Below are 26964 nucleotides of genomic sequence, written 5' to 3' on the forward strand. Positions count from 1 at the left end.
AGCGGGGAGGATCACTTGAGCCCAGGAGATCGAGGTCACAGTGAGCCTTGATCACGCTACTGCACTCCAGCCTGGGTGACAGAGCAAGAACTGGCCTAAAAAAATAAAGGTCCCCAAGGAGATACAAAGGCACCATGGCCCTTTGGTTAGAAAGAAGAGATTGTGGAGGCTGGATAGAGGCCTCCACAGGATAGACAGGAGTCAAGTTGTTTTTATGAAGAAATCCTGGAGGAGGCAAGCTCATCACCTAAAGAAATGAACATTATCCTCATATCAGAGTCTGGAGACTAAACACTGGTTCCAGTATTTCTCATTACCCCATTCCATTCCCATCTCTGGAATTTAGATGGAATCTCAGCCTCCTCTCCATAACCTCAGGGTCTAAGGGCCTCCTCTTGGTTAAGGCTGGAGTTGGTATTGGGTGACTATATGTTGACCGGAATGGCTTTAAAGCCAGGGAGGATGTTTAGTAGCTAAAGTGAGGGATACATTGCCTCCTACCCAGGCCAGTTATATCCACCATCCCCCCAAGGATATGGATGACGTCTGAGATGCTACCTGCTGTGGCTCTCCAGCACCTTCAGGGGCGAGGAGGCAAAGCGCAAGTCCCACAGCTGAATCACGGGAAGTCGATCATCCTCTGAGCACAGCACTAACTGGGTGGCTATGTCAGGATGCCAGGCCAGGCCTGAGCAGTGCATCTGTGAACAAAGCAGATCCCAATGGGTGCTGTAACCTGACTCTTTTGCCCAGTTGAAATGGGACCACTCTGAGAGCAAGTTTTCTGTCTCTTCTGTGACTGGGAACACCACAGGCATCAGAGAGTGATGGCCAGGAATAAGTAAGGAACAGCAGAAGCTTCCAGATCAGCTCTGTTTAGCTTCCCTAAGTTTTCACTCTCAATAGGAAATGTGCTAAGCGGCTGACTCCACATGTCCGACAGCTGAAAGCAGGACTCTGGCCTGGGGCAGAGCAGCTCTAACTGCTAGGCAGGAGAGAGAAGCCAGAGCCCAAGCCTGTGTTCTGGCCTCCAATACTCACCCTGTTGCTGTGATCACTGACTTTGATGATAGGTTCATTCTTCCTGAGATCCCACACAACTGCCTTGCCACTGGGGTGAGCAGAAGACAGAATGTGTTGGGCTTGCCGGTTCCAAGACAATGTCTTGATGTCCTCTGGGGGCTGCTAAGGCAGGATGGGGACAGAAAGATGACAACTTGTCACCCCCTGGACAAAGTGACATCTGCTGTTCCACTGCTCCCAGCCACCCACAGCAAGTCCAAGAATAGACATGGGGCTACCCAAACTAAGACAGTGTTGCGAAGCTGGGAGTTGAATTTTCCAGGGAGGATCCTTTAGGGTATCAGTGTAGAAGCAGAGGGGATGGCAGGCACATCTAAGTTTTACTCCTACCCAAGGTTTTACTAAGAGGATAGAGTCAAGATTTTAAAAAACAGCCCTCTTGTCTAGGACAAAAAGAGAGGGAGAGAAGAAGGAAGATGAGGGAGGGAGGAAAACAGATACCCAAGACCCCAAGAGAGAGTGAGGCCAAGAGAAAAACCACAAGATGCTATCAAATTGAAACTTAACTTACCTCATGATACTGTAAGCACAGAAGAAAGAGAAAAGGCCAGGAAGCAAAAAGATGGGCCCAGTTACAGATTGACAGACAGGCTCTCCAAGACAGAAGACCAGACCCCCAACGGCATGGGAGAGCCACATACAGGGAGAACAAAGCTGACCCCCCCCCCCCCCCCCGCGCCCATAAAAAGTACAATGGTATGTCTGGGGTCCTACTCTTGCTCCCTCTTTGCTGGGCCCAATGCCCTACCCAACCCTGCGAAAGCTCTACTGTGATAAACAGCACTCCCATCCCTTCTTGTGGTGTCTTTTGCTCTCCCCACCTTTCATCTGCCTCCCAGAAACTCTCAGAACGAGTAATGAGCACAAACCAACTACCCCACATACACCCTCCACCCACCGGCCATCCTCACTCTTATCTGGCTGGTAGCATGTTAGTCTGTGGAGCTTTATTGCCCTCCAGTGGTAAAGTTTGATATCTCTTGAGCTCCGATTGGCTCCAGAACTCAAGACTTTTACTTAGGAGAATCAGCTGCACACTCCAGGGTTGGGTAGTGGGGGTGCTGCTCACCTGTGACTTGGATCCCAGGGTCATTGGCACATTCAAGTTATTCAGATCCCAAATGAAGATTTCAGAATCACTGGCCCCTGAAGCCAGGAGGTTGCCCTGTATGAATAAAAGGTGTTTGGAGACATACCACCCTAGGAAGAAACAGAGCAAGAAAGGAGGAAAGAAGCCCAAATTTGGGGCTATCAAAAGCCTCCCCTGAAACAGCCTGGAAAGGGGTCAGAGTTACAGACTGGAGGCCACAAATGAATGCTTCCACTCAGATCTGTTGCTCCCTGGCTTGGCCATGTTTGACTAACTGAAATGTAGTACCTGGAAAGGATTAAAGTCGAGGGCTCTGACAGCCCCCGTGTGCTTCTGTTTCTGAGCAATCACAGGCTCCTTCCCCGAAGACAGGATGTGGGTCACATTGTATAGAATAAGCATGCCATTGTCCCCGCCGCCTGCAATAACCCCGGAGCTTTCCAGAAGCCCACTGCCAAAGCTCCCCCAGACCAGCTTGTGAAACCTATAAAGAGGAGGAACTGGCATCAGTACAAACTTAGGTTCATGTCAGTAACCACAGGATGGGCATCTCTGTCAGCTTCTGCCATTATGCAGGCAGCCCCACCCCTAGCTGGAACTTGCCTGTCTCCTTCATTTCCCAGACAGAAGGGATGTATCCTCCGCCCAGTCCTGCCCTTTCTCTGAAAAAATGTTTCATCTACGTTACACCAGAAGCCAGGAAGCCACTGCCTCTGAGTTGTGTGGAGGTGTATATATATACATATATATGCACATTTTTAAGTTAACATTGGGGTTATATAAGCTGGTGATATATACTTCAAACAGATTACTTCACATAATCCTCACAACTCAAATAGTCAGGTAATAATAGCTACCACTTACACTGACTGAATACTTGCTATGTATCAGACACTGTTTTAAGTGCTTTAGGTGTATTAGCTGTCTGAACATTTAACAACCTCATGAAGTATTACTATTATTTCCATTTTCAATTGAGAAAACTGAGGCACAAAGAAGTTATAAAATTTCTATACACAGAGGTAGTAATTTTATCCCCATTTTAGGATAAATACTAGGAAGCAGCAGGGTCAAGGTTCAAAGTCAGGCCCATCTTATTCTAGAGCCTGAGCTCTTAACATCATAAAATACTGTCTCCTATTGAGAGAAAGATCCAAACTCTTCTGTAACTATTAGAAGCAGGCTCCCTAGACCAACAATTCACTCTCAAACTGGAAATGAGAAAAGACCCAATGGCCTCCCCACCCCATGCCTCTCCCATGTGGCTGGCCCACTGGAGTGACCATGTGGATGCAAAAGGCCAGACCTGGAGACAGAGGCATGAAAGGATACACTCCCACTCAGGAAATACTTTTCTGGATTTCTGAGGATGCTTCTAACAAGATAATGCCAATGTCTTGCCCCAGAGAAAAAGATCCCTTTGGATCCCTGGATCCCTTCTAGACAAGTTTGGGTCCTCTGCAAAGCCCCTACAGAAGACACATGAAATCCCTGAAGCCTCATAGGTGGTCTGTCTCTCACTTCATAGCTGCTAGCCAAGGACATTTCCACAGCCCTTTGGAGAAGCCAGATATCACGCCAAATGAGGTTACAAGATCTCCAACTGCAAAGAAATATTCCCTGCGAACAGTCAGCAAAGCAACTGAGTAGGTGATAGGCAGGAACTTGTTAGGCCAGTCACTGGAGCAGAGCCAACTGGTCAGAAGCAAAGTATGGAGAACCACCTCAGACCAGGTCAGCATCTGAAGCAAAACAGCAGAGCCAACACAATGCTAGCTAAGAGGCTACTGCCAGAAAGGCTGTTTTCTAAGGTTGCAATGATCTTAATACAGCAGGATGTTTTTCCATACAGGCTCAAGAGGCTGCCATGTCATCCAGGGACTGGAGCTCAGCAGGGGTAGAGGGCATGTCAACTGAGTAGCTAGAGAAGCCCACAGTAGGTCACACAGGAACCAGCAGAGGGTATGTCCAGTGAAAAACCCACATGAAGATGCAGAGGGTGCAGCGACCTCAGCATGGTCGGAACACATGACATACAGAGCACAGTAAAAGGTACCTGAGACCTCAAGGGGGAGTCACCAAACGGCTGGAAAAGAGGGCAGTTACTTCAGAGTGGCAGTTACTTCAGTTTGCCACATACAGGGTGTGACAAAATGATTTTCTTTCTGTATGCATATAGAAAGCACATTTCTGTGGTTAACCACATCACTAGCAAGGGTAAAGCTGGCGCCTGAATAGGTTGTGATAGAGAGCAAACCTGGGCGAATGGGTTTAACACCTAGGTGGAGTTAAGTGAGGAAGGAGACTTGATGGTTCAGGGTGCTCAGGGAGTGTTCCCATCTCTACTCTGCAAATGAAAACGGAACAAGAGATGGGTGGGTGTGTACTATTCTGCAACTTTCCTGTAAGTTTGGATTTTTAAAAAATAAAAAGTTGAAAAACAAAAAAGGTGGTCTAGCTGGGCACAGTGGCTCACACCTATAATCCCAGCTACTCAGGAGGCTGGGGCAGGAGGATCACTTGTGCCCAGGAGATGGAAGCCAGCCTGGTCAATAAAGTGAGACCCTATGTCTATTTTTTTAAAAATGAAAGAAATATCTGCTGTATAAATTGTTTCCATGATTTATTCATTCCTTTGGTTTGGATTATTTCATTTTCTTAGTAAGATTCTTTTCAAAAAAAATCCTAGCTTCATGTTAGTGAACTAAAGTGAAAAGAGTTTGTCCACATTCAAGCCAAAATAACTTGGGAAACTCAAGCCTCCCTAGAAGTCAAACAGAGTGATTAAGGCAGTACTCCAAGCTGGAGAATGAATGGAGCATTGGTTGTTTGAGAGGAAAGCTACTTTTCTGAATGCCTATGCATCTACTATGAATCCTCAATTTACAGTGGGAAAAAAAGGTTCAGAGAAGTTAGATAAAGTGTCCAAGAGGACAGCAAGAAGCAGAGCTGGGATATAAACTCAGGTCTATCCAACAACTAACCCATGCTCTATTATCTTAATGCCTCTAGAAAGAAGGCAAGTCTTGAGAACAGGAAAACTGAGAGAAGTACACAAATGATTTTTTTCTGCTTGATGTTGTCCCTTACAGAAGGCCCCCAAAGAGAGGACACAGTGCTCCCCAAGTAACTAGAATTGAGATAAAGGTAGAATGACAGAAGACAGATCCTCTACTTTCTCCATGTTACTTGAGGATGGTTCTTCCAGAGGTTATGGGGGCCACTCCAGAGAGCTAGAAACTCAGTGTATAGAGAGGGTAAGGTACAGCAGACCACACATTGGTCTCTCACCTCATTTACCCACAGCAGCTATGTCCTCAGTCAATGATATAAACAGTGTGATATTCTCCCAGAAACCTTTCTTTTTGAGTGAAATTCATCTAACAAACCCAACACTGTTTGCTTCACTGCACATGTTAAACCATATTGATTCTGACTGCATCCAGAGGCATTTATCCATGCACTCTCTTCAGTCTATTTATAGCTTGAGGCTGTCCCTTATCTATACCCATACTGGTGTTTCAGAACATTTTTCTTTCAGTCAAATATTTCTAGGTAGATAATATTTCTCTGATGCATCAAAGATTGAGGATAAGGGGATCTTCAGGATCCAAATTTGGTTGAGGCATGGGTTTGGAGAAAAGAGCAGGCAGAGAATGGGGAAGATTTTGAAAGGTGCATGTTTAGTTGATAAAAAAGAGATATAGGAAGAGGTTTAAAAATGGAAAAATGAGGAAGACTACTAGAAAATAAAAGGGAATAAGAGACCGAACATGAAACCTGAATTCAGATCTCAGCTAGTTTCTTAGAAGTCATCTGGTACAATCTCTTCTTTATACATAAGTGAGAGAACCTAAGATAACTGACTTGATTTGCCCAAGTCACACAGCTCTATTAGTATTATGGCCAATGCTACAGCCCCACACAACTGTGCCTTATGCCACAGCATGCAGAAGACACAGAAAAAAAGAGAGAGGAAGACAGAAAGCAAAGGACGAGTGTCCCTCTATCTGCCCTGATCATCTAGGTCAATAGTTTATGATACTGACTTTTGAGCATGTGACCTAACCTAGACTGGAACAGAATGAAGTGGGTGTCTTAGACCCTGGGTGTCTAAGATGATTTCTTCAGAAAGGCCCCAACAGGGCTGTGTCAAAGGTAATCCCTTTGGGACTGAGGTCTTTGGGAATGTGATTTAATCTTCCAACACAGTTACAGAGGTGGGAAAAGAAAGCAAGGTAAAATACTTATCAGTAGGGTTAACTGTACTATTTATTCTGATTACTGGCCCCAAATCCCTACAGAGTGGAGCAGGAGTATGAGGTAAAGTTCATGACTCCCAAATTCAAACTAACAGCTTGAAAAACCCTTAAGACACTAAGACTAACTGTAACTGAAGTGCTGGATTTGAATGCTGTATGGTAACCCAGAAGTTTCTTCTTCTTTTTCTTTTTTTTAGGCAGGGTCTTGCTCTGTCGCCCAGGCTGGAGTGCAGTGGTACCATCTTGTTAGCTCGCTGCAACCTCTGCCTCCCACGTGCAAGCGATTCTGGTGCCTCAGCCTCCCGAGTAGCTGGGATTACAGGTGTGTGACACCACGCCCAGCTAATTTTTGCATTTTTAGTAGAGACGGGGTTTCACCATGTTGGCCAGGCTGGTCTTGAACTCCTGGCCTCAAGCGATCCACCCGTCTCAGCCTCCCAAAGTGCTGGGATTACAAGCATGAGCCACCGCACCTGGCTGGTAAACTAAAAGTTTCTAATATCACTCATTCATATAACAAATATTTATTAAATACAAATATTTATTAAATATAATGCCAGGCACTGCTCTAAGTGCCTGGAGATACAGCAATGAGTAAAACATTAAAATCTCGGCCGGGTGCAGTAGCTCACGCCTATAATCCCAGCACTTTGGGAGGCCGAGGTGGTTGGATCACCTGAGGTAAGGAGTTCGAGACCAGCCTGGCCAACATGGTGAAACCCCATCTTGACTAATAATACAAAAATTAGCTGGGCATGGTGGCGCACACCTGTAATCCCAGCTACTCGGGAGGCCGAGGCAGGAGAACTGCTTGAATGCAGGAGGTGGAGGTTGCAGTGAGCCAAGATCGAGCCACCACACTCCAGCCTGGGTGACAGAGTGAGATTCTGTCTCCAGAAAACAAAACAAAACAAAAAGCCATTAAAATCTCTGCCCACATGGATCTCAAAATTCAGTTTATAAGATTATACTGCCTCTTTCTTAAGAACCCTTAGCCCTAAGGAGCCACTGCTACGCTGAAGCTGTTGCTTTGCTTGCTTAGGATTAGAACTAGTGCCCCCTCACCCTTTTTTCTTTTCCTATTAGCTTTCTCAGGTTGAACCCCTTTTTTAAGCTCCAGCATATAAACATCTTGAATTAGCTCACCCCTTTGAGGGGACCCTTCTGAAATGTTTGGTTAGGGGCTAAGAGTACCTAATCATCATCAGTAAATCCTCAAGTGCCTGCTCTTCAAAGGATACAGGTACTGGAAATACAAAGAGATGTAAAAAAAAAAAAAAAAAAAACCTGCAAAATAAGAGATGCTCTCATAAAGTGATGCAGGAGCTCAAGAAAGGGAAAACAACAACTAACTTTTCATTATGAAGTTAAACTATGAAAAGAAAGAGGGTACTTCTGCCTCAATATTTTAACTAATCTCTTAGAGGGACCAAGAAATGCACAAGGAGTTCATCAATCATCAGAAGGAATGTTGCCTTCTAGACCAGTAACCTCTAATATAAAAAAATTAACAGAAATTACACTTTATTAGTAGTATAACAAAAAAATTAGCCAGGCGTGGTGGTGTGCACCTGTAGTCCCAGCTACTTGGGAGGCTGAGGCAGGAGAATCCCTTGAACCTGGGAAACAGAGGTTGCAGTGATCCGAGATCACCCCACTGCACTCCAGACTGGGCGAGAGAGTGAGACTCCATCTCAAAAAAAAAAAAAAAAAAAAAAAATAGTAGAGCCAGCTGGCTCAGTGGCTCACACCTATAGTCCCAGTACTTTGGGAGGCCAAGGGGGCTGATCGCTTGAGCTCAGGAGTTCAAGACCAGCCTGGGCAACATGGCAAAACCCCATCTCTTCTAAAAATATAAAAAATTAGCTCGGTGTGGTGGCATATGCCTGCAGTCCCAGCTACTCAGGGGGCTGAGGCGGGAGGACTGCTTGAGCCCAGGAGGTGGAGGTTGCAGTGAGCCCTGATCGTGCCACTGCAATCCAGCCTGGGCGACAGAGTAAGACCCTGTTCCAAACAAAAACAAAAACGGTATAGTAGTACATGTATACATTTATATTGAATATATAACTTGAGTATAATGAATATTCACATTTTTTCTGATGATATAAAAATTTGGAGACCATCGCTTCAGATTGTAAGCCCCAACTTTACAAGACCTTTAGAAGAAGGGCAGAATAATGGAAAGAAGGTAGGCTTTGGACACAGATAGGCCTTGACTTAAATCCTAGCTTCTCAGAGTTTCAGTTCCCTCCTATGTAAAATGGAAATATGGTACTTATCACTTAGGTTTATTATGAGGAATAAATAAAATGTACAGAGCCCCTAGCACAGTGTCTGGCATGTATACATGTGCTCAATGAATGATAGTATCTAGCGCTGGAAGCCTGCAAGAGCCATGAAATCCATGAGAACCAATCAGTGTCTAAAAGCAATGAGGAGAGGATCATTCGTTCTCTTCCTTGTTGGCAGAGAGGGTGATATTGTGTAAGGTGTTTATCTTCATAAGAGCCAAGGGAGGAAGGAGCCAATATCTCTGGGTTCAAAGACAGACCAGGTACACGTGGGTCCAGGCTTGTCTGAGGCATCTCTATCACATGCATTCAGCCTGACGCTGCTATTGCTGCTGACTGGAAAGGTGGGGGTGGTTGTTTTTTAAATCCTTTTGCAAAATAAGCCCAGAATTAACTTCTCTCCAACTTGGCAAAGCTCCTTCTTCCCTCACTTGGCTCCTCATGAGCCCTGAGAAACACACACTGCTCCCAGGATTCCACATCAGTATCTACCCTGTATACCCATCAATAGATCAGACAATACCTGCTCGAGGCAGAAAGGACTCCTTTGCGTTTCAAGTCCAGAGAAGGGTCCCTGAAATCAACCTCAAATATTTCCAATGTGCCATTTGTGCTGAAGGAGGAATCTAGCTGTTGGGCAGATGTTCCTAGGCACAAGAAAAGGCAGCATATGAGCAACAATATATGCATGGATTTCAGGTATAACAAGGTTAAGGAGTGAAGAAGAGAAGGAACAGAAGAGGGCTGGGCATACCCTTTCTCAAAGGTAACTCCACAAAAGCAAGAAAACATTGGCTGGGCGCAGTGGCTCACGCCTGTAATCCCAACATTTTGGGACGCCGAGGTGGGCAGATCACAAGGTCAGGAGATCGAGACCATCCTGGCTAACATGGTGAAACCCTGTCTCTACTAAAACTACAAAAAAAATTAGCCGGACGTGGTGGTGGGTACCTGTAGTCCCAGCTACTCAGGAGGCTAAGGCAGGAGAATGGCGTGAACCCAGGAGGCGGAGCTTGCAGTGAGCCGAGATCGCGCCACTGCACTCCAGCCTGAGCGACAGAGTGAGACTCTGTCTCAAAAAAAAAAAAAAAAAAGACGTACCTAACCTTGAGCCATAGTCCTAGGCAGCCCTCAGGTACCCAAAACACCTAATATCTCCTTGCTTATGCTGTGAGCCACCCTATCTTTCTATGATCTGAGAGCTTTCTCTGATGTTCAATAAATAATTCTAGATACTAAGTTTCCCCTCAACTTATGTACTCCCAGTAGATCCTAATTCACAGTGTCACCATACCTGTGGCCAGATACAAAGGGTATTGGCTGGCTGGGCTCCATGCCTGGACAGCTGACCGCTCAAGTTCCTTCAGCTTCATGGTCTATCCTGTAGGTGGCAGAAAACTGACATGGCCCTCAGCCCACTCAAAATAGAAACCAGCAAACTTAACAGCCAGATCCAGGGAGCATCTGCGGACAAGAGTTCTTGTTTGTCTTTCTCCATCACAAGATAGGGCATTTCAGGGCAACACAGAGTGACAAATACATGACCATCTGCAGATCTAAAGATAGTTCATTCACCCAATTACTGAAATGTAATGCTTTAAACCTCAAATGATACTCAACCACAATGGCTACCACAGGTCCAGTGGTGATAACCATCAAACCAGACAATCTCTCAGTGATTTTTGTCCATTTCCTTGGCTTTAAATAGCATCCATATGCTGATGATCCCCAAATTTATATCACCATCACAAATCTCTTCTCTAAGCTCCAAGTTCTTATATGCAATTTCTTTTTGTTTTTTAGACAAAGTCTTGCTCTGTCACCCAGGCTGGAGTGCAGTGGCACGATCTCAGCTCACTGCAACCCCTGCCTCCTGGGTTCAAGTGATTCTCCTGCCTCAGCCTCCCGAGTGGCTGGGATTACAGGCATGTGCCACCATGCCTGGCTAATTTTTGTATTTTTAGTAGAGACGTAGTTTTATCGTGTTGGCCAGGCTGGTCTTGAACTCCTGACCTCAAGTGATCAGCCGCTTATATGCAATTTCCAATCAAATATTTCACTTGGATATAGTAGATACCTAATGGGGGAGGGAACTCCCATTTTAGTCTGTCTAAAATGGAATTCTCTATTCTACCATCTTTTATTGTTTTTTTTATTTGTTTTTTTCAGAAAGGAGCAAAGTCACAATCTCTTCTGTTCTTCCTCTAGTTTTTTTCATCTTGGTAAATGGTTCCACTATCCACCCAATTGCTCAACCCAGAAGCCTGAAAATCCCTCTTGATCCCTCTTTCTCCCTCATTCTCTTCTAATCCATCATTTAGTCTCCCTGATTTTACCTCCAAAATATATCTTAATCTGTCTACTTTTCTCTATTTTCGCTGTCAACAGCCTTTTTGATTGTATCATCTCTCACCTGGAGTACTCCAACAGTCTCCCAACTAGCTATCCCCTTTCTACTCAAGCCATTACCCAATTCGTTCTTTACACAGCAGCAGGAGTGAACTTCTAAAATAAAAAATAATTTTGGCATTCCATGCTTAAAATCTTTCAACGATTTCTATCACACACAGAATAAAATTCAAACTTCTTTGAGCCCTGCCCAAAGGCTCCAGCCTACCACTTCAACTTCATCTTTTAATACTTTTCTCATGCATTGTGCTTCAGCCACACTAGCCTTTAATTTCCTGACATTTTCCTTCCTTAGAGCCTTTACAAATGCTGTTCCCTATACTTTCAATGCTCTTCCCTTCACTTTCGACATGACTGGCTCCTTATCCTATCTTTCTGGGCTCAGCTTCTTACTTCCCCAAATAAGTGAACTACCCAATCACAAAAAGCCTCAGTTTTTTTCTTCCTAGTAATTTATAATTACATATTTATTTACATTGACATTGTCAGTCTCTTCCACTAATATGCAAGCTCCATGAGAGCTGACACTGTGTCCGCTTTTGTTCACCATGTTGTAAGTAGTTTCCAAACGAATGTCTGGCACATGGTAAAAGCTCGAATGTGGACATCCATTTTAACTCTGTGGTTTCTGATCTAATTCCAATGTATATTCAAGGTCCCATCCCAACAGGCTAGCAAACAGGTAGAAATGATTTTTAAAAAATACACTGAACTTGAGGAGAAAGCTTGGGACCTACTGTGACCTGCTTGAGTAAGCTATAGTCAGATCAGTCTCACCTACAAAAACAGGAGATAGTATTACTTAATCTCTAAGGTACTTTCCAGCGTGAAGAAAGTTTAAGCCTGCCCATTAAGCCAAGATTTCCAAAGGACCTTTAAACACTTGTGGCTACTATCACGTATCCTGTGACCAGCTCAACACTCTACTGTACAGTCACCAGTGCCACCTGCTGGTCACAGCCATTTTAATGTTTCTGGGAAAAGATTCCCTAATAACAAAAATAGGAGCTGCGATAAGCAGCTGTGCATTTGATGTGCATATCTCAGTTAATTCTCTCAGTGGTCCTATCAGGTAAGTACTACGATTATGCCCATTTTCCAGAGACGACAACTGGCTAGGCCGGGATGTGAACCCCCATCAGCATCAAGAGCCCGTATTTCTAACCACTGTACTAGTCGCAAGTAAACCCTAGAAAGTGTTTTAATCGCTGACAAGTCTAAGAACTGGGAAAATGGGCTCTTAATTCACATTGTTAAGAGGCATCTATTCACAAAAAAAGGGCCCCCGCTGGGTTCAGATTGGCCATGGGGGCGTGAGGGGGAGATGACCAATGAAATGCTCGACAGACCTGCCGTGCAGGAGGGCACCAGCTACCCTTGGCAGTCCAGTCCCTAGGGAGGACGGTCAGCACAGCCTCTTTCCCGCTGTCGCCGAAGCGCGGCGCGCCAGGGTCAGCAATGACAGGCCTTCCCGCCCAGCCCAAACGCAGCGACACCGGACGGCCTCGGCTGGGCCAGGTCAGGACCAAGGCGGATGGGAAGGCGCAAGGCAGCGCTGAACAGGGAGACCCTCATCCGGCTGGGGGTTCCCGTGCGGCAGGGACAGTAGAGCCGGATCCAATTCAAGGGTAGACATAGTGGAGGCCCCCGGGGCCCGGACCCGCGGGCAGGGCAGGCGCGGGCCGGGGGCTCCGCAGCAAGCGGGCTCCCCTCGGCGCTCTGCCGAGAAAGGAGCAGTGCTCCGGGTCCCCAGCGCAATCTCTGCTACCAGGGACCCCAGACCAGCGGGGCGAACCAACCTTTGCGGAAGACCCCGGACAAGGGTCAGGCGCGGCGGCCGGAGCCGGTCCTCCGGCAGGGCTCTCGCGCGGAGCCGGGCGCTGTGGACGGCGGCTGCGGAGGACCAAAAGCGGCGCGGACCCCGGCAGGGCACCGCCGGAAACCCGCTCCGCGGGCGCCGAGCCCGAGACACTGACAGACCCACGGAGAACGTTTCCAAACAGGATTATAGCTTTTAACCGGGCCTCCCTCACCTACCCTGTGATTGCGCAGTGGGTCAGATCTGGACCAGTAAGTTCTGGTCTATTCAGTTTGAGCCAGGCTCTAGGGCCAGTCTCTGAAAAGGGAAAATACTAACTCATTATCTATGTATTGAAGCGGGAGAAGACCCGGCCCTGGCCCCAGGAGCCCTCAGTGGAATCCATTTAGTTGAAAACGTAAAAAGCAATCGAGGCTGTAAATGGCAGTGAGTGTTGCACTGCAGTCCAGCAGAAACTGGTGCCCAAAACTTGGTTGAATTAAGGGCTATAAGTGTATGGAGGGTGAGACTACAGGGCCAGGGGCTTCCTGAAATATTTGAGGAACATAGGAGGGGTGTTATCCTCTGGAGCTGCAAGAACACAGGTGCTATTCCATCCGATAATGTATTTTTTATGTTGAAGAAATTGTGCCACTTCCAAATAAAAATGTTCTGTAGACAGGTCGGGTGCAGTGGCTCACACCTGTAATCCCAGCACTTTGGGAGGCCAAGGTGGGCATATTACCAAAGGTCAGGAGTTCGAGACCAGCCTGGCCAACATGGTGAAACTCCGTCGCTACCAAAAATATAAAAATTAGCTGGGCATGGTGGTGCAGGCCTGTAGTCCCAGCTACTCAGGAGGCTGAGGCATGAGAGTAGCTCGAACCCGGGAGGTGGAGGTTGCAGTGAGCTGAGATCACGCCACTGCACTCCAGCCTGGGTGACAGAGACTCCATCTCAAAAAAAAAAAAAAAAATTCTGTAGGCAGCTTTAAATCTTAGAAACTTATGCTTAACACATGAATTCTCTGTATTCCTGCCTGATACACCTCCAAAGATGGGGGGCCAAGTTATCATGATGGAGCCCAACTCATTGTGACACGACTCCAGTTCCCTTCCATGTGGATTTGGCAATTTTGAAGTTAGACAGAAGGTAATTCAGTGCATTATCTGTGCCTAGCCCATGCTTCCTACCTACTAAGTACTCAAGTATTTCCTAAACTTCTTAGCTGGCACAACAGGGAATGAAGCCTGAGGAAAAGTAAACAGGGTTGAAAACTAAACCTCAGAGAAGGAGGCAGAAGAGTTACTGATGGAATACTCCTAAAGAAATTTGAACCAGAAGCTTAAGTCACAGTTTCGGGTAGGACATGATTAAACCAAATTAAAAGTGCACTTTCTCAACTCACACCTCTTAAGAATTCTTGCTGGGAGCAGTGGCTCATGCCTGTAATCCTAGCACTTTGGGAGGCTGAGGCGGGCAGATCACTTGAGGTCAGGAGTTCAAGACCAGCCTGACCAATATGGTGAAACTACATCTCTACCAAAAAATACCGAAAAAATTGGCTGGGCGTGGTGGCATGTGCCTGTAATCCCAGCTACTCGGGAGGCTGAGGCACGAGAATCACTTGAACCTGGGAGGCAGAGGTTGCAGTGAGCTGAGATCATGCCACTGCACTCCAGCCTGGGTGACAGAGTGAGACCATGTCTCAAAAAAAAAAAAAAAATTCTTTTTGGCCTGGCATAGTGGCCCACACCCATAATCCCAACACTTTGGGAGACCAAGGCAGGTGGATTGCTTGAGCCCACAAGTTTAAGACCAGCCTGGGCAACATGGTGAAACCCTGTCTCCACAAAAAATACAAAAATTAGCCAGGTGTGGTGGTGCATCCCTGTGGTCCCAGCTGCTTGGGAGGCTACAGTGAGAGGACCGCTTGGGCCTGGGAGGTAAAGGCTGCAGTGAGCTGTGATCACACTGCTACACTGCAGCCTGGGCAACAGCGTGAGACCCTGTCTCAATAGTAATAATGATAAAGAATTATTTTCACTTTGTATTATAACTGTTGGTCTCCTATGTAATATTTGAAGGTGATTACTTTGTCTTGCTCAGTTTTATATCTCCAGGGCTTATCAGTGTTTGATACATATTAGACACACAGGTGTTTGTTAAGGAAATGATTATCAAATGCTATAGAGAATGAAGACAGATAAAAAGCCAGTGGGGACCTTCAAAGAATAGCATTCCACAAGTATCCACTCCCTGACCTCACAAAAGGTCTCTCACTGCCTGCACAACTAAGACTCCACATCTAATTTGAATGAACTTGCTTCTTTTGGTCACATTAAATGTATGCTTTTCTATGGGACAGGTTTTCCGGCAATATACTGTAACTTAAGAATATGTCCCCAAAGGAATATGGGTTGGTTCACTTAAAAATAGACATGAGGGCTAGGTACAGTGGCTCCTGCCTGTATTCCCAGTGCTTTAGGAAGCTGAGGCAGGACTGCTTGAGGCCAGGAGTTCGAGCCAGCCTGGGCAACATAGCAAGATCCCACCTCAACAAAAAATAAGAAACTTAGGTTCGTACATACCAGTAATCCTAGCTACTAGGGAGGTTGAGTAAGGAGGATCCCTTGAGCCCAGGGATTTGAGGCTACAGAGAGCTATGATTGTGCTACTGCACTTCCACCTGGGGAACAGAGGAAGATCCTATCTCTAAATAAAACAAAAAACAGATGAATGATAGACTCTCAAAAACACAATTTTTCTCTAAGACTGTTATAGGAGTGTGGATGAGTCATTAAAAGTAATCAAAGCTATGAACATGTTCAGTAGTAACTCACTGACTGTCCTCCAATTCATAAATACAGGTAATGTCAACTTATTAAGAAGCTATGATTCAGAAGCTGCTTTGGAATAAGGAATACTCTTACAACGGAAATAAGATCAGAGGCAGTCACAGCCTTAGGCAGACAGGACAAAAACACTTATCAGTCCTGTAATATACTTGAAACACGTTACAGCACATTTTTTTCCAAGTAACCACTATTATTAAGGAGTTTTTTTTTTGGTTTTTTTTTTTTTTGAGACGGTCTGGCTCTGTCTCCCAGGCTGGAGTGCAGTGCCACCATCTCACTGCAACCTTGACCTCCTGGGTTCAAGGGAGTCTCCTGCCTCAGCCTCTGGAGTAGCTGGGATTACAAGCATACACCACCAAGCTTGGCTAATGTTTTGTATTCTTAATAGAGACGGGGTTTTGCTGTGTTAGTCAGGCTAGTCTTCAACTCCTGGCCTCAAGTGACTCACCCGCCTCGGCCTCCCAAAGTGCTGGGTTACAGGCTGAGCCACCACGCCATGCCAAGGTTTTTTTCAAGACAGGGTCTTGCTGTGTTGCCCAGGCTGGAGCAGTGTTGCAAACATGGCTCACTGCACGCTCCTGGGCTCAAATGATCCTCCCAGCTCAGCCTCCTGCACAGCTGGGACCACAGGCGCGCACTGCTGTGCCCAGCGAATTTTTTGAAATTTTTTTTTGCAGAGATGGGGTCTCATCATGTTGCCCAGGCTAGTCTCAAAGTCCTGAGCTTCAAGCAATCCTTCCACCTCAGCCTCCCAGTGTTGGGATAATAGGCGTGAGCTACCGGACCCAGACTAGAAAGGTTTTTTATGTGAAATAAATCTTGTTCCAACTTGGAAAGTTAGGAACATTTCTTCCTTGACCCTGTAAATGGGAAAAGGAGCGACCCTTAACACCTCCACACAGCTAAAACCCTTAAGTACCTTCACAACCCAAGTGAAATTAACAAATTAACATTTTGTGCCTAAGTCCCCATCCACCCCACCCTCTTATCCTTTAAATTTCAGAATAAGAAAACAGGGAAGACAGCAGACATCAAGCAGGAAAAAAGGGAAAAGGATGAGGTTCCTCAAGGCAGTGACTATTCCTGGGGAAATGAGGCACAAATAACACAGCACTGAGTTTTATTAGGGATTTCATTAAGGTTAAATTTCTAGGAATGAGGGAGTCCTAGTTAGAGGACCCAAAAGCCCACGAAGCCTCCTCAGATCTCATAGTGAACCACCCGCTCTGGTTCTTTGGAGGGATCACCGCCTCGTTCCAGGTACAGATTATTGTAAGGATACTGCTTTGGTCCCTACGGAAAAAAACACAGGTCAGCAAGAACATACATTCAGTCAACACCTGGCTACACCCCACTCTGAGTTAACAATCACGCATGGTAAATGGGTACACAGTAGCCTCTGGTCAGACCCAGCTGGGCTAGGAAGGCAGGAACAGCACTCCTCTTCCTCACTCAGCCCAAGGCAGAGAGAAAGCCTAAATTGTAAGAGAAGTGGTGCCTACACTGTGAGAGAGAAGGAGAAAGGGGGAGGGAAGGGGGTTAGGGAAAGGAGGGGAAGGGAGGAAGACAGGGAGGGAGGTAAAGAAATAGAGAGAGTGTGTTAGAGTCAGAGGCAACGCTTTCTAAATGAGACGATGCATCCATCCATCCCACTCTCTCTCGGGGTCGAGACAGACTCAATCTCCTTTAAGTCACTCAGCCTCTAATGGTTCCACCACTAAAGTGGCCCAGCAAATGAGGCGTGCAGGAGCAGTGGTGGGGGAAAGCACAGAGGAGACAAGGCTGGGACGTGCTTTAGGGGCTGCTGACTTTACCAACAAACAGCTGTCAGAGAACACAGCTCAAGGGGAGGAGAAAAGGGTGATGTGCTTACAGAACTGAAAAATGGAAGAGCCACACTGTTTCTTGCTCTCCTGAAGTGAAGTTAGTGCTCACCCTAGCTCTACGTGCATTCTCCAGCATGGAGCCCCTGGGGCTTGGTAGGAAGGCTCGTGTCAGTGCACACAGACATACCAGCTACCTTCAGGACATTGATTGTCTCTGCAGAGGTAGCACTGGGCAGCCAACTACAAACACAGCAGCCTCCCTGCTTTCAGTTTCTCTCCTTCCAGTACATCCTGGAGACTACTCCTGGATTAATCTTCCTAAGAACTCAGCATTCGTTATGTCACTTTTCTGTTCGAAAACCCAAAATGGCTCCCTGCCACCTAGAGGCAGACCAAGTCATCACTGTATCCCCAACCGCTAGCACAGTCTGCATCTGGTACATAGTAGAGGCTCCATAAATATTTGTTCAATTAATGCTTTATTACACCATCAAGTCCAAATCCCTTAGCAATGAAATAAAAGCTGCCCAACCTAACTGACCAACTTACCTCACAATATTTTTTAACACAGTGATTTCCAAATCTAGGTGCACATCAGAATTACCTGGGAGCTTCTTAAAAATACCGCTTCTAGAACCCTACTGTGATGCTACTGAATTAGGAGCACCAAGAAGCGGGGCCTAGGAATCTGGATTTTTAGCAAGTCTCCAGGAAACCAATGCAGCTGGTTATTTAGGAACTATTCTATACCTCTATTCTACTCTAGCTAACTCACCCTCCTTTTCCTTCATTGTTTTCTTTTTTTTTTTTTTTTTTTTTTGAGACAGAGTCTTGCTCTGTTGCCCAGGCTGGGGGGCAGTAGTGTGATTTCAGCTCACTGCAACCTCTGCCTCCCAAGTTCAAAGGATTCCTGTGCCCCAGCCTCCCAAGTAGCTGGGATTACAGGCATGCACCACCATGCCTGGCTAATTTTTTTGTATACTTTGTAGAGACCGGGTTTCACTATGTTGCCCAGGCTAGTCTTGAACTCCTGAGCTCAAGCAATATGCCCACCTCAGCCTCCCAATGTGCCAGGATTACAGGTGCAAACCACCATACCTGGCCGCCTTCATTGTTTTCTCTTGCCCCAAATGTTTTCTCCAACTTCCCACCACCCAAAGCCTGTGTGTGTGTGTGTGTGTGTGTGTGTGTGTGTGTGTGTGTGTGTGTGTGTTAGCATCTAGGTAGCCCTTCTCCTTGACAGTAACTCATACCACTAAGCACATACATTCGCTATACACATATCTACACATAGATTGTATAGAATTCCCATATATCTGTTCAAATGTTGCTCATGTAACTTATCTAAATTTTCTTAACTAAACTTCCTTAAAGCTAGAGAATTCATTTTCTATGTCCTTTACATTCTCCAAAATGTAAGTCTATGCCTGTAGTAGACACTTAATTGCTTCCAATATACTACAGGAAGTGCCCTTCACATGTCCAACGAAGGATAAGATTTTCACTCAAGATTCCTTAACTCTACTGTGAAAGATCACTTAATGAAATATTGTTAATAAATATAATCCCCAAATGGCAACTCTGGTGACTAGCTGGTTTCCACATACTCATTGCTCATCTAGTCTTCAAGTGTATCTACTCACCCAGACTGGTCCAAGAAGTAGGGGTGGAGAAGTGCTCTGGTACTTGTGGCAAGCCAATGGGTCAAGGCCCTCCTATCTTCCTATCTCCTAAGACTCCAGGAAGCCAAGCTTGGTATTGACTGGATTCCTACCCCAGAGACTTCACTCCCTCAGGAAATGGGGCTAAGCAAGCGTGCCTAAGGGAGCACTTCTCAGATACTCACCACAGGCTGGTAGACAGGGTACACGTCCCCCACCCAGCACATGAATATCATGAAAGCCAGGAAACCGAAGAGCTGCATACACATGACATGCCAAGAAATAGGTGTGGGGGATGTATCCACACGGTTCCTGTTGTACATGTCTAGGTGCCAGTGCATCTGAGGCAGAAAGACAAATAGCTGTCACATACTACTCTTCCTGCAAAATGCAGGCAAGTCCCCAGTGATTAGAGCCTGATACAAGGCTAGACAGAAGCATTCTACTGCCCTGGGACAATATGCTGAGAACCAGGTCTGAGGCACACTGCCCTATAGGATTAGATGCTGGCCTCTGTCTAGGTTCTGCTGAATAGGGACAGCTCCATCATGGAAGTGCACAACTTTCACAGTACAGAGTTTCATGATTCCCAGACGTCCCATTCAGTGTGCCACATGCAATCTCAGATCTCACATCACTGGACCTTGCTTCCTTGAGCAGAAAAGCTTAGTGTTACTTGGTCAAAGAAGTGCCATCTGAGCTAAAGAATTGCCAAGAAGACAAAGAGAGAAGGAAGGTCAAATGACATATGGTTCTCTTACCGGTTCACCCCAGTTCAACCTCAGGCCCGGCTGGTCCCAGCTATACCATGGATCTCTCTCATGCTGTGAGCGGTCAGGGAGCTTCGGGTAGTCGCCATACCTGAAAGACAGCAAGAACTTCTGGAAGGGGCTGTGAGCAGCCTCAGACAATTCAGAGTCTCCTCATCTTATAGATGAGAAACAAAGTGAGAGAGATAACTGCCTCACCTAAGGACAAAGGAACTAAACCTCAAGGCAAGAGCTCAATTTCTAGTCACTAAGCACAGAATTAACATAGAAGTCCAAATTGTATTTAAAAGTTCATGGCAAACTTTGAAATATTTTAATGTACATAAGCCTTCCCTGGGCCAGGTGTGGTGGCTCATGCCTATAATCCCAGCACTTTGAGAGGCCGAGGTGGGCAGATCACCTAAGGTCAGGAATTCAAGACCAGACTGGTCAACATGGCGAAACCCCACCTTTACTAAAAATAGAAAAATTAGCTGGATGTGGTGGCAGGTGCCTGTAATCTCAGCTACTCAGGAGGCTGAGGCAGGAGAATTACTTGAACCCAAGAAGTGGAGGTTGCAGCGTGCCCAGATCGCGCCATTGCACTCCAGCCTAGGCAACAAGAGTGAAACTGTCTGAAAAAAACAAAACAAAACAAAAAAACCCAGCTTCCCCAAACTTCTTTCAATAAAAAGAAAAAAAGTCACACAATCGTGTGATATTAGAGATGAAAGGGAATTTAGCAATCGATTACAGTCATGTGCCACATACCATTTCGGTCAATGACGGACCACATACACGAAGAGGGTCCCATAAGTTTATAATAAAGCTGCCCTATACATATGTACCATTTTCTATCTTTTTCTCTTTTTTGAGACGGAGTCTTGCTCTTGTTGCCCAGGCTGGAGTGCAATGGCACAATCTCAGCTCACTGCAACATCCACCTCCCGGGTTCAAGCAATTCTCCCGCCTCAGCCTCCCAAGTAGCTGGGATTACAGGCACCTGCCACCACGCCCAGCTAATTTTTGTATTTTTAGTAGAGACAGGGGTTTCGCCATGTTAGCCAGGCTGGTCTTGATCTCCTGACCTCGTGATCTGCCTGCCTTGGCCTCCCAAAGTGCTGGGATTACAGGCGTGAGCCACTGTGCCTGGCCCATTTTTTATCTTTTATAGCATATTTTTATGTACCTTTTCTATGTTTAGATACACAAATACCATTGTGTTACAATTTCCCACAGTATTAAGTACAGCAATATGCTGTACAGGTTTGTGGCCTCAGAGCAACAGGCCATACCATAAAGCCGAGGTGTGTAGCAGGCTATACCATCTAGGTTTCTGTAAGTACACTCTCTGATGTTCATACAATGAGGAGATCTCGCCTAACAACACATTTCTCAGAATGTATCCCTGTTGTTAAGTGACATATGACTGTACTCTGATTCCCTCATTAGATAGAAAATGAAAAATTAAAGTTTAGAGTCTGAATCCAAAGTCACCCAGCTAATTGGAATAAAAACAAAAAGGGTACAGATTAGAAAAGCACTCTTCTCGTAATAACTGTGTTCTTGACCACCCAGTTGGCATTCATCTCCGCGTCTCAGACACCTCATGGGACCTCTTGCTAAGCTGGGTTTTCCCCAACAAATCCAGGTTCATCTGACACTGGCTTCGAACAAGGCTGCTCTTGTCCACAACATAAGAAAAAACAGGAAATGATGACAACTAAACATATGCTACAGAAAATGAGTGTATAACAAGAAGAATAGAAGTTGCTGAAACCAAGATTGAAAGAGTGACATTAGGACAGGAAATAAAGGCGATGATAATCACTTCAGATAATTAACCATTGGGATGTTATGTGGGTATGGATACGGAAGAGTGTGGAAGGGATAGGATAACATCAACTGGAGTAAAAGTAAGGGGGCTGGCTGTTTAATCTGCTTAATAGTTGCTACGATTTCCACAGCACTAACAGAAAAACATTTTTTTTTAAAGAGACATACACACAAATATACAGTACTCTGTTTACAAATAAGATTCTCATGACAGGAGTCCAGCTCCAGCCTGGTCACATGCCTGGATGACAGCACCTGAGCGCAGCAGATGCTCAATCTAAATGAAACTCGACGCTCTGGATAGAGCCAAGGAAGGCTCCTGCTATTCGGGGGTCCTCGAGGGAGCCATTAAAACCTCGGCTTCCTCATTTGAGGAAACAGCCTGAGCCAAGGAGAAAATTGAAGTCCTCTCAGCCGCAGCTGCTCACCCACCCCCTCCCACCTCCCTCCACAGAGAAAAGCACCCACTCCATTGACTCTGAGGGGTCACGAGAAGGTTCGGGAGAAAGGGTCACAGTCAAGCCACCCAACCCAGCCGGCCTTCTCCCATCACTACTTGGGTGCGAGCAGACCCTCTCTGTCTCACCCCATGCCATCATCCGGGTAAGGTTCGTAGTCTTCCACACGCATATTATACTTCTTGGCGGCGGCGGCCCGTTCTTCTGGGGTCCTAGGATACGGCCCCGGGAACATGTCCTTGGTCATGTGGGAGGCTAGAACGCAGAAGAGAACAGGTCAGAAGCGAGCCCGCTCTCCAGCCGCTCCGAAGGCTTCAAGTCGCAGGGGCTGCAGAGGTCCGAGCCCGGGACTTCGCAGGAGCAGTGCGACCCTCCACCCCATTTTCTGGGTATATCAACGCCACCTCCACTCCCTACCCGGAGGCTGCCGCCGCGGCATCCACGATCCCCCCTCCCGATACACCAAATTTCAGGTACCCCCTTCCCACACTGAGGTCTCGCCCGTTCTCGCGGACCTGTCCGTGCGCCCAGCGGCATCACGTTCCGGGATGCCCTTTGCAGCCACTGGACTCCCAGGACCCGGGCCCTGGCCACCGCCATCTTCACCTTCTTCACGTTTCCCTTCTGCACATGCGCAAAGGCCTGTCACGGCGGCTGAGCCGGGCCAAACGTGACGGAGGAAGCCGGGAGTGAAGAAAAGCCGAAGGGTTCAACAGGGGCGGGGTTTAAATACGGAGTTGGGAAGCCAAGGGTTGGATAGAGGCTGGGAAGGATAAGCGGGAAGAAGGGAAAACCAGGCAGGTCTCTGACATTTCAGAATGTTGTGTCCTTTTTCTCCCTGAGCTGACTTAGACCCATCCAGGGATGATGGGAACTCGGAACCTGAGCAACTCAGGTAGACAGCTTAACCACCTCCCCCAGGAGCTGTACTAGTGAAATGAGCCTGTCTTACTCTCTTCTCTGGCTGCTTGCTTTCCTCTCCTTCACGGGCACTTCCTTCCATCCCCAAACATGATCATTCTTCAAATTCACCTGTTGGTCTTGCTTGTTCTGTTCTCCAAATGGGTTGATCTTCACTTAGACGCCAGTGCAACACACAATTCGGCCCTGAATTGGCTCCTTAGTTTCAGTCCGTGTTTCCATCTGCATGTCTCAGTCACCTCAACCCAACAAATGTCAAATTAAACCTATCACCAGAGGCAGCTCTCCAGAGACAGCTTAAAGCCTCGGAGTTGGTATGACTTGGATAAAACAAATTACAAACCGGCCCATAATGAACAAACTCTTAACTCAACAGAAGAATTGGAGACATTATTGTTTGCATATGAATGCTTTCACTTGGGATTTGAATAACTTACACATTATAAATATGCACGTATTTCCAGTGACTTTTCAGGTGACCACTGTTTTGGAGCAGAACCTATTATTATAAACATTCTCAAGTATATATCAGAGCAATAAAAATGCATATAAGCTGGGAGCTGTGGCTCACACCTGTAATCCCAACACTTTGGGAGGCCTAGGTTGGAGAATGGCTGGAGACCAGTAGTTTGAGACCAGCCTGGGTGACATAGTGAGACTTCGTCTCTTTTTTTTTAAGTTATAAAAAGTAAACAAATATGGATATATACTATTTAATATATAAATTTTGGGAAGGACTACACAGCAACTTGCTGTCTCGTAAATGAGCATCACTAGTTGATGTTCAGAATAATTGGACAACATCTGCATTCAACCAATAACAAACCCTGATCCAATTTAGGTCAAGAAACAGAGTTCATCTAATTTATTTATTTTTATTAAGATATTATTCACATACCATAAATTCACCCTTTTAGGCCGGGTGCAGTGGCTCACGCCTGTAATCCCAGCACTTTGGGAGGCTGAGGTGGGAAGATCACTTGAGGTCAGGAGTTCAAGACCAGCCTGGCCAACACAGCAAAAACCCATCTCTACTAAAAATACAAAAATAGCTGGGCATGGTGGTGTACACTTGTAATCCCAGCTACTCGGGAGGCTGAGGCAGGAGAATCACTTGAACACAGGAGACAGAGGTTGCAATGAGCCGAGATCACGCCACTGCACTCCAGCCTGGGTGACAGGGTGAGACTGTCTCAAAAACAAAAAACAAACAAAAACAAAAACAAAAAAACCTTTTAAAGTGTACAGTAGTTATTTTTAGTACATTTACAAAGTTGTGCAATCATCATCACTATCTAAAACATTTTTATCACTTCCGAAAAAGCCCATACACATTAGCACGTTGCCCCTACTTCTACCCACTGGCAACCACTAATTTACTTTCTGTTTCTATGGATTTGCCTATTCAGACAGTTTATATAAATGGATCATGCAATATGTGGCCTTTTGTGTCCATTTTCTTTCACTTAGAATAATGTTTTCAAAGTTTGTCTGTGTTGTAGCACATATCAGTACTTCATTCCTTTTTGGGCTGTATAATATTCCATTATATGAATGTACAGTACAATATTTTATTTATACATTTATCAGTTAATGGACATTTGAGTTGTTTCTGCTTGTTTGGCTATTGTGAATAATGCTGCTGTGAACATTCTTGTATAAGTTTTTGTCTGGATGTATGTTTTCTATTCTTTTGGTTATATGCCTAGGAGTAGAATTGCTGGGTCATAGGGTAACTCTGTGGTTTAACTTTTGAAGAACTGCCAAATTGTTTTTCAAAGCAGCTGTGACATGTTACATCCCCATTAGCAGTGTGTGAGAGGGTTCCAGTTTCTCCACATCTTTATCAACACTTGTTATTGTCTCTTTTTAGTATCACCATGCAAGTGCCTGTGAATGGTACTTCATTGCAGTTTTCAGTTGCAGTACCCTGATGACTAATAATGCTGAGCATCTTTCCATGTGCTTATTGGCCATGGTATACCTTCTTTGGAGGAATGTCTGTTCAAACCTTTTGTTCATTTTTAAATTGGTTTGTCTTTTTATTGTTGAGTTGCAAGGATTCTTTATGTATTCTAGATACAATTCCCTGATCAGATACACAATTCATAAATATTTTCTCTGACTCTGTAGGTTTTTTTGCTTTTTTACAGTATCATTTGGAACCCTTCGTTTATCAGGAAAGGGTGTTGGAGTTTGTCAAAAGCTTTGTCTGTGTCTATTGAGATGATCATGTAGGGTTTTTTCTTTTACTAATATAGTGTATTATGTTGATTATAAATATTAATCAATAAAATATTGATTACTACATGGTGTGTTATATTGATCATTCTCAGATGTTGAACTGACCTTGCATTCCTGGAATAAATCCCACTTGGTCATAGTATATAATTCTTTTATATGGTGTTACACTGAGTTTGCTAGTATTCTGTTAGGATTTTTGCATCTATATTCATAAGAAATATTGGTCTATAGTTTTCTTTCTTTCTTTTTTTTTTTTTTTTGAGACAGAGTCTCGCTCTGTTGCCCAGGTTGGAGTGCAGTGGTGCAATCTTGGCTCACTGTAAGCTCCGCCTCCCAGGTTCACGCCATTCTCCTGCCTCAGCCTCCTGAGTAGCTGGGACTACAGGTACCCGCCACCATGCCCGGCTAATTTTTTTGTATTTTTAGTAGAGACAGGGTTTTACCGTTTTAGCCAGGATGGTCTCGGTCTCCTGACCTCGTGATTCACCCGCTGTGGCCTCCCAAAGTGCTGGGATTCCAGGCATGAGCCACCGCACCCGGACCAGTGTTAATTTTTTAAAAAATGTTTGGTAGGATTCATCAGTAAATCTATCTGGTGTTGAGCTTTTTTTTTTCTTTTCCTTTTTCTTTTTCTTTTTTTTCTGAGACGGAATCTTGCTCTGTTGCCCAGGCTGGAGTGCAGTGGCATGATCTCAGCTCACTGCAACCTCCGCCTCTGGGGTTCAAGCGATTCTCCTGCCTCAGCCTCCCAAGTAGCTGGGACTACAGGCATGCACCACCATGCCTGGCTAATTTTTGTATTTTTGATAGCGATGGGGATTTTACCATGTTGGCCAGGCTAGTCTCGAACTCCTAACCTCAGGTGGTCCCCCCCACCTCGGCCTCCCAAAGTTCTGAGATTACAGGCATGAGCCACTGTGCCCAGCCTTTTCTTTTCTTTTGAGACAAGGCCTAGCTCTGTCTCAAAAGGCTGGAGTGCAGTGGTGCAATCTCAGTTGACTGCAACCTCCACATTCCGGGCTCAAGTGATCCTCCCACTTCAGCTTCCTGAATAGCTGGAACTACAGGCGTGCCACCATGCCTGCTAATTTTTTTTTTTTTTTTTTTTGGCTGGGGAGATTTGGTAGAGATAGGGGTTCTCCATGTTGCCCAGTCTGGTCGCGACCTTCTGGGCTCAAGTGATTCACTTGCCTCTGCCTCCCAAAGTGTAGGGATTACAGATGTAAGCCACCATGCCCAGTTTCTGGGCTTTTCTTTATGGGATGTTTTTGATTCCTAATTCAATGTCTTGTTACAGGTCTATTCAGATTTTCCATTTCTTCTTGAATCAGCTATTATAGCTTGTGCCTTTCTAGGAATCTGTCCATTTCATCTAGGTTCTGTAATTTTTTGACATACAGTTGTTTACAGTATGTCCTTATATGCTTTTTTTGGGGGGTAAAGTCAGTAGTAATATCCCTGTTTCATTACTGATTTTA

General features: G+C 45.6%; 2 protein-coding genes across 2 annotated transcripts in view; both read right to left on the bottom strand.

Moving 5' to 3' along the window:
* SEC31B (SEC31 homolog B, COPII coat complex component) overlaps nt 1-13077 on the bottom strand; it is a 33300-nt gene extending 20223 nt beyond the window's left edge. The window contains 7 exon segments of the mRNA XM_063710421.1: nt 559-701; nt 1042-1185; nt 2153-2248; nt 2462-2657; nt 9250-9373; nt 10021-10107; nt 12485-13077. Coding sequence (XP_063566491.1) covers nt 559-701; nt 1042-1185; nt 2153-2248; nt 2462-2657; nt 9250-9373; nt 10021-10099 — 782 coding nt within the window. The 5' untranslated portion in view covers nt 10100-10107; nt 12485-13077.
* Nucleotides 13078-16991: 3914 nt separating this feature from the next.
* On the bottom strand, nt 16992-22921 carry NDUFB8 (NADH:ubiquinone oxidoreductase subunit B8). Its single transcript, NM_001279724.1, has 5 exons — nt 22837-22921; nt 22450-22576; nt 20040-20139; nt 19464-19619; nt 16992-17084 (listed from the first exon to the last, which is right to left on the bottom strand). The coding sequence occupies exons 1-5, from the start codon at nt 22919-22921 to the stop codon at nt 16992-16994; spliced, it is 561 nt and encodes a 186-aa protein (NP_001266653.1).
* Nucleotides 22922-26964: the final 4043 nt, after the last annotated feature.

The sequence above is a fragment of the Gorilla gorilla genome, chromosome 8, assembly GCF_029281585.2.
Source record: "Gorilla gorilla gorilla isolate KB3781 chromosome 8, NHGRI_mGorGor1-v2.1_pri, whole genome shotgun sequence".
Lineage (NCBI taxonomy): Eukaryota > Metazoa > Chordata > Mammalia > Primates > Hominidae > Gorilla > Gorilla gorilla.

Coding starts and splice junctions, on each gene's coding strand:
- NDUFB8 (NM_001279724.1), bottom strand. CDS start 22,921: ATGGCGGTGGCCAGGGCCCGGGTCCTGGGAGTCCAGTGGCTGCAAAGG. Junction 22,577..22,836: donor GCCGCTGGGCGCACGGACAG/GTCCGCGAGAAC, acceptor TCTGCGTTCTAG/CCTCCCACATGACCAAGGAC. Junction 20,140..22,449: donor TACCCGGATGATGGCATGGG/GTGAGACAGAGA, acceptor GCTGTCTTTCAG/GTATGGCGACTACCCGAAGC.